This window comes from Chinchilla lanigera, unplaced genomic scaffold (genome assembly GCF_000276665.1).
Source record: "Chinchilla lanigera isolate Chin_1 unplaced genomic scaffold, ChiLan1.0 scaffold00064, whole genome shotgun sequence".
NCBI lineage: Eukaryota > Metazoa > Chordata > Mammalia > Rodentia > Chinchillidae > Chinchilla > Chinchilla lanigera.
In genome coordinates this window covers 13,610,260-13,617,461 of record NW_004955465.1, presented here as the reverse complement: position 1 = coordinate 13,617,461, position 7,202 = coordinate 13,610,260, and the positions used below count along the sequence as shown (strand labels likewise).

At 45.9% G+C, this 7,202-nt stretch overlaps 1 protein-coding gene across 1 annotated transcript; it reads left to right on the top strand.

Annotated features, from left to right (window-relative positions):
- Positions 1 to 314: 314 nt before the first annotated feature.
- On the top strand, positions 315 to 5,793 carry Zkscan4 (zinc finger with KRAB and SCAN domains 4; the record flags this gene model as incomplete). Its single annotated transcript, XM_005398972.2, is given in 5 exon segments — positions 315 to 447; positions 1,591 to 1,673; positions 2,716 to 2,836; positions 4,151 to 4,978; positions 4,981 to 5,793. Coding segments are annotated over 5 exon segments (1,218 nt in total), but the record flags the coding sequence as incomplete, so codon positions are not given.
- Positions 5,794 to 7,202: the final 1,409 nt, after the last annotated feature.

Genomic DNA, 7,202 nt, shown 5'->3' with positions numbered 1-7,202 from the left:
CCGCCTGGCCGCGGGTCTTGGGGAGCTGTTCACGCGCAGCCTCGGTGTCCCAGCCAAGCAACCCAGATAACAACAGCGCTCAGGGCTGCCTGCGTCCCATGAGTTAGTAGACGCAGAGCTCTTAGAAACGATGACTAGGGGCCGGGGATTTAGCTCAGCGGCAAAAGCGCCTGTCTGGCAAGCGTGAGGTCGTGAGTTCGGTTTCCGGTACCGGAGAAAAAAAACAGAAACGATGACTAGACCCTAGAAAGTGCTTACACATAACCTGATAGAAGTGTTTGATGGATAAATAAAAGTCGGTGAATTACATCTAGGTCTCAGGCGACCGAGGACAAGCACTGGCGGGACTGGCGACAGCGGCCCGGAGGTCACAGAGTGGCCGAGTCCGGGCAGTGAAGCCTCTGCTCAAGCGTACGTCTGGGGGATCCCAGCCCTGGAAGGACACTGGTGAGTGCTGCCTCATGGGCTGTGTGGTTTTTAACGTGGCGCTGGGACGGCACCCAGGGCCTGCTGGGTCAGCTTGCTCCCACCGAGGCATGCCCTCGCCCGGCGTCTTGTAATTCTGAAGACCGTGCAAGACTTCAGTAAGGGCTACCTGAAAGATCCATTGACAGTTATGTTAAATGTCCAGCCCTGATCGACTCTTGAGACTGAAACGAAAGTTTTAAACAGTAGAAAGTTTTCTTAACCATTCTGGACACAGGAAGTAAGACTTCATTAAAACTGCCATCTGAAAGACTTTTATTTCGTAACAACGTAGTGATCTTCACTTAATATATATTTATAGAACCCTTTCTATGGTAGTCAGTGTTGTTTGCTGGATAAGACTTGAAGTCTTGCTCTAGTGGGGTTTACTTTCTAGTGAGGAAGATAGCAAGTAAATCAACCGTACAATTTTAGATATTTAAAAGTGCTACAGAGAAGGTAAGGCAGAATTTATAAAGCCAACCAGCATATTCAAGAAGTGGTAAAAGTCCCACAAACAAAACTATACCCTGTAAAGTCTGTAAGTAAAACAGAGTGAACATCATTCGGTAGGAAACTGCTACTTGTTCCAGGGTGTTCTTCATTCCTGTGAACGTTGGCCTCGCAGGACATACAACACATAGACCTGCCACCAAACACGCAACTTTATTTCTCAACAGAAGCCTTGGCCTAAACCACTCATGTTCTGTCCCTTGCGAAGTTTCACTTCTTATAGGGAAACCTCTGGTTTCTGTTTCTTTTGAATCTGACCAAGTTTATAAACAACAAAAACAACAACAAACAGCCTTTTCCCAAACCCCTTTCTAGCTTCATCTCCCAGCAGAATTAAATATTAAAAAGTCTAAAAATGGAAGGCTTTGTTTTCATGTTGTGTTTATTTCACCACTCCTACTAAGTTCTGCCTGTGATTCTGGGTATCTGCAGGATACAGCAGAACTCCTTAGGCCCTGCGACTGGAGCTGGTAGGGATTCTGCACTTTGGAAAGGAACACACTCTACGAACTTTTCAGCAAGAATTAGTAATCTAGTTTTTGATCTTGGATTCTACAATGGAGCGATACTGACTACCCAAGGAGATCTCATCCGAGTTTCTTTCCTTCTTAGTTCTCCAGGTCCCAGGGTTTGCTCAGGGAGGCAGAAGCACAGAAGATGCCATGGCAGCTGCCAGATCTCCTCCAGAGTCCCAGGTGAGTTGGAGTCCCTTCCTGCCCACATCCTGCACCTTTGCTACAGTTGAGCTTCCTCTCAGGTTCCTACCTCCCCAGTTCTACCCCCCCCTACCCCACATGCACATGAGATTGGAGATTTTTCACTTGGTCATTGCTTATCACTGTGCTTTATTTGATGCCCCTTCAGAGGCTCTTTTTGTTTTCCTGTTACCCTGAAGTGCCCCCTGTGCTGCTCCTATCTTTCCTACCCCATCCTGTCGTCAGCCCTGTCTTCATGGGATGTTATTCTTCAACAACGGCAATTGAGTAAACGCAAACTGAAGGTTTCATTGTGACAGTGGTTTGTTTGTTTAGTGGTTCTGTTTTTGTTTTGCAGTGGAAATTGGAATTTGAACCCAGGGTCTCACGCGTGCTAGGCAAACTCTTCCCTACTGAGCTACATCCTTAGCCCTATTTTTAAAAATACAGTATAATAAAGCACACTCTTGGTGAGGAATATAAAAATCTGGCCTCTATCTTCTGAGCATTACATTTGAAGCAAACGCATATTTCATGTCCTTTTAGTCTGAAGTTGGTTATATTTCAGTAGGAGAAATCTGTACTTAGCCTAGATTTTCCTTTGTTGCTCAATTTTTTAGGCCCTGCTTGAGGTTCTCAGGATCCTTTGTTTTCTTTTATTTTTTCCTTATCTCACACTTAGATTTCATTGGGCTTTTTAAGAATAGTAATGTAAATGAGCCCTCACAACCCCCCTACCATACCACAAATCTTTTTAAGACTGGATATTTCTATTCCTTTTGCTGCACTGCCTCCTGTTTTCCAAGCCTTCCTGCTTTCCAGACTTCATAATGTCTTGCTTTTGCTTTGTGTGTGTGTGTGTGTGTTTGTTTGTTGTGGTTCTTTTTGGATAAAGATGCTATTGGCTAGGTTTAAGTGTATCAGGTATGCCACTTTTCCTTCCTAAAGCGCCCCTATAAAGGGTAAGTCCATTCTGTGCACATACCTGCTTTGGGAGTGATGATGGGCAAAAGGTGTGAGCTGGGACTCTTTATTGTTTTAGGAGTTCCTGAAAATGGAAGGTGTGACCCTGATGCTCTCCCCTGGGTGGACACAGCTGGGTTCTCCAGCGAAATTCTGCAGAGGTAAAAGGCAGGGGAGCTGTGGCCACCCCAGTTCCCTAGGTAAGACACACGAGCACTGGTTCTCCTACCTGTGATGCTGGCCTGTTAGAAGCTGTATGGATGCAGAATGACCCTCTGGGAACTCGCTTCTGACTAGCTATGTAACTTGCTCCCTAAACCTTCTGACCCATTGATTCTTTTCTACCCAGCCAGAATTACATTCACTGTAGGTCAGATGTTGGAGCTGCAGCCCTCAGTACAGGTCTGGCTCACACTAGATCCTCAGTAAGTGCTGATTCCCTTCCTGTTCCTAGACCTGACTGAGGAAAGCTGAGGGACACTTAAGAAAATGGGCCATGGTGCCAGAGTGTGAGTTAGAAGCGGCCTTAGGCACTGACTACAGACCTTGACCTTAGAGGTGCGGGTGTGGAGGGACAAGGGGTTACGTACTTGTCAGAGGTCACACAGCTGAGACCTTGTCCTATGGTGGGACAAAATACCTCTGATCCACAATTTAAGGGAGGAGGTTTATTTCAGTTCACAACTTGTGAGGTTTCAGTCCACTGTCAGCTGGCTCCAGAGCAGAGGCATCATGGAAGAAAGGTGTGGCAGAGGAAAGCTGGCCAACTCATGGAAGTTAGGAAGCAGTGTGGGTTACAAAACCCCAGAGAGGAAGGGGCCAGGCAGCAGGCACAGTCCCCAGGTCTCACCCCCATGACCCACCTCCTCCAACCAGGCCTTACCTCTAACAGCCCATATAGCTACGAGCTCATCAGCAGGTTAACTCATTCATGCGGTTGGTACCCTCTTAACCTGTCACACTGACAATCAAGATTCACCAACACAGCAGCATAGTGGGGGCTCCAGTCTGAACTCCCAGGGCCAGTGACACTTCTGTTTGGGGACCATGCCTCTGCTGGCATGACTGAACAGTCATGTGACAGTTCCTGTCGCATTGATCAGAACCAAGTTCTAAGTCCCCACTTTTGCTGTTTCTAACAGAACATTTCAGAAATCCTTCCACTTGCCCAGTTTACTGCCGCCTTCTGCTTGGCCCCTTCAGCATCTAGTCCTCAGTGTGTGGCCCTGCCTTTTCTTATTGCTTAGTGACCCCCCCACAACTGAGCACCGTGTCTCCCTAGCACAGTCCTTGGCCTCATGGCCCCGCCCCTCCATCCCCACCTGCACCTTCTCCCAGTGCACTGCCCCACTCCCAGGTCTCTTCCTCCCCAGCGCCTTTACTCCCATCCTCATCCCTGCACTTCAGTCCTTGCCGTGCAGGGACCCCTGCGATTCTTGTCTCCCTGATGCTCGTCACAGAGCTTTCTTCCCACACAGGGCCTCACTCACCGTTGCTGGCCCTCGTTGTTTCAGGTGGTGAAATGCAGGCTAAGATCAGGGGCTTGTCTCCAGCTAAGGAGTGTCCAGGACAAGAGCCTGGGCAGACTCCGTGCCACCTGGATGAGGACACTGCCCAAGTTCCTGTCTGTGCTGAAGCTGGTGAATGGGAGGACAGGTTACAGAGAAAGCAGAAAAATGCTACAGGGAGCAGGCGGCACATTTGCCTTGAATGTGGAAAGAGCTTTGCTCAAAGTTCAGGCCTGACCAAGCACAGGAGGATCCACACTGGAGAGAAACCCTACGAGTGTGAGGAGTGTGGGAAGACCTTCATCGGGAGCTCTGCCCTTGTCATTCACCAAAGAGTCCATACGGGTGAGAAGCCGTATGAGTGTGAAGAGTGTGGCAAGGTCTTCAGTCACAGCTCAAACCTTATCAAACACCAGAGAACACACACGGGAGAGAAGCCCTATGAGTGTGAGGACTGTGGGAAAACCTTCAGCCAGAGCTGCAGCCTCCTTGAACATCACAAGATTCACACTGGGGAGAAGCCATACCAGTGCACCATGTGTGGCAAAGCCTTTAGGCGGAATTCACATCTCTTGAGACACCAGAGGATCCATGGAAATGAAAATAAGCTTGGAGAGGTTGGTAAGGCCAAGATGGAAAGCCAGTGGGACAGTGCTGAAACTCCTGTGTCTTTCAAATGTAATGAGTGTGAGAGAAGTTTCACGCGGAATAGAAGCCTTATTGAACATCAAAAAATCCACACTGGTGAGAAACCCTATCAGTGTGATGCGTGTGGAAAAGGCTTCACCCGAACTTCATACCTCTCTCAGCATCAGAGGAGCCATGTAGGGAAGAAAGTTCTGTCTCAGTGACCCCATGTGTGCATAGCAGAGTTGGTGCTCATTTGTAATTGAATGGAAGCCACGTGGAGCCTTGCTGGCTACAGAAGTTGTGGGTGGGGTTTTATTTACTAATACACATCATCAGGTGTTAGAAAATATATTCTGGCTGGGGTGAATTATCGTCTATATTTTAGAAGGTGATTGGAACAATACTTGACACAATAGCGTGGGAATATTGCCTGGAAGAGGTAGGACCTGAGGTGTTTTGTTCTCATGTGTCAAATTTAATTGGCCGTTCAGAATGACCAGTGGACTGCAGGCCGCACTTTTTTCTCCTAGATGGATGGCTCCTGATTTATGGGGCTTCTGCTCTCACCATTCAGTTGCCAGTAATGAGTCCTTCATGAGTTGGTCACAACGAGAATGGCTTTTACCTGTCATTGTGCCTTGCGTATAGGTGCTAATAAACATTTACTAGACATATCATAAAATGACCTTTAAAGCTGTGAACATCTGTCTCTGAGTTTCTGGTGAATTTCTAAGGCTGTATGTGTTGTTATCTAATTCTTGAAGATTCTAGATTCTGGGTCCATCTGAGCTAAATATGTAATGTTTCCAGAGTTAAGGTGGGAATCCGTATTTCTCCATGAGGGTAGCACTTAAAGTAAGAATACCTTAACAGGAAAGGCCTTTAGGCATAGTTCTTAATCGCCGAGAACCTTGGAGACAGCTGCAGCCCTAGGACTCTAATAGTACACATGAAATTTGCTGTTCTTTAAAGGGAAGTCTTTCACAATCTGGTGAATAAAAATCAATGTATTAAGTCAGGTCAAAGTGATTAAGAATTTTGCTGTAACTTCTGTAATGTTCATCAGCCTCTCACTTTTCACCCATCTTGGACCTGGCTGGGCTCTAAGATACCGTCTGTATCTCTCTCCCCCAGCTTTCAGCAGACTGCATCAGGCTTGTGCTAGCTGAGCGTAACTTTCCCCTGGTCAGAGATTCACACCACGTATTTATAGTTATTATCATGGCTTCAAAACTACCCTGTGGGTTTGGAATATGAAGACAGGTAAGCAGCAGCTGGGGTGGACAGAAATCCAAGTGTGGATGGTAGGAGAAAAGGAACTGTTCAGAAGCATGCTGAAAATCCCAGGTTCCTGGGGTTAAAGACTCCCCAATACCCAAAAATGTCAACATCTAAAGTCAAGTCATTGCTGTGTTAATCATAAGAAATAAGACTTTGATGGTAGCCCCATTTTTCACCAAAATCACCTATATTTTGAAGACTGATAATCTTCTTCATAGGTGTCTGAGTATGTATCACCAGCTGCAGCCTTGCTGGGCTGCCAGGAATGGATTCCAATTCTGAAGAAATCCAGGACCACGCTTTATTCCATCTGCAGCCAGTGTTGCTCTCTTCTCAAGTACCCAGTCTGGGTTTCTGCTCTGAAGCATCGCAGGCTGATTCCAGGCTCTCAGAACCAGGGGCTCTCCCTTTCATAGCTCCCTGTACTGCTTCATTGCCTTCATTATCCCCTCATTTCAGTCTAATTTAAATCTTTAGCTTCCTAAAGTTCCTTAGACTCTCCAGGCAATCTTTTGTAGCCTTTAACATTTCCTTTTACATTAACTTTTTTTTGCTATCTTTGCACTTAGCTACTTCTTTTTCTCTCCTTTAAATCTTTACTTTTTCTAAATAGTAATTTCCCTGACCATAAGCACCCAAACTCATTGTGGAATAGCAACTTTGTTCATTTTTCTTTGTTATTTATTGTTTTTGCTATTACATGAGATGTATGTGAAAGTGCTTTACAGACCAGAAAGCATCATGCAAGTGTAACTTACTAACAAAGGAGCCCTATGCCTTTCATTCTTTCTGCTCCTTCTCAGCCTAAAATCTTTTCTGTAGAAGACAGAAATATAGAGTATATTTAGTGCCTACTATGCTAGATGGTAGAAGACACAGTCTCTAACCACCCCTGTGTGTGTATGTGTACACGCACATTCCCACATATTTGGACTTATGCTTTTAGTACAAAGAGCTTGGTGGGACTCAGAGGACAGTGCAATGATAAATGCTTTGGGAGTGGTAAATTGTGGTTTTTTTTTTTTTATTTCAAAGAGTAAAAGAAGGATAATAATGGGGGGGCTTACCAAATTACAGACAAAGTGGTAGGAAATTATCAATGGTTTGTTTTACATACTGTTACCTACAAGATAGTTTCTCAGGAAAA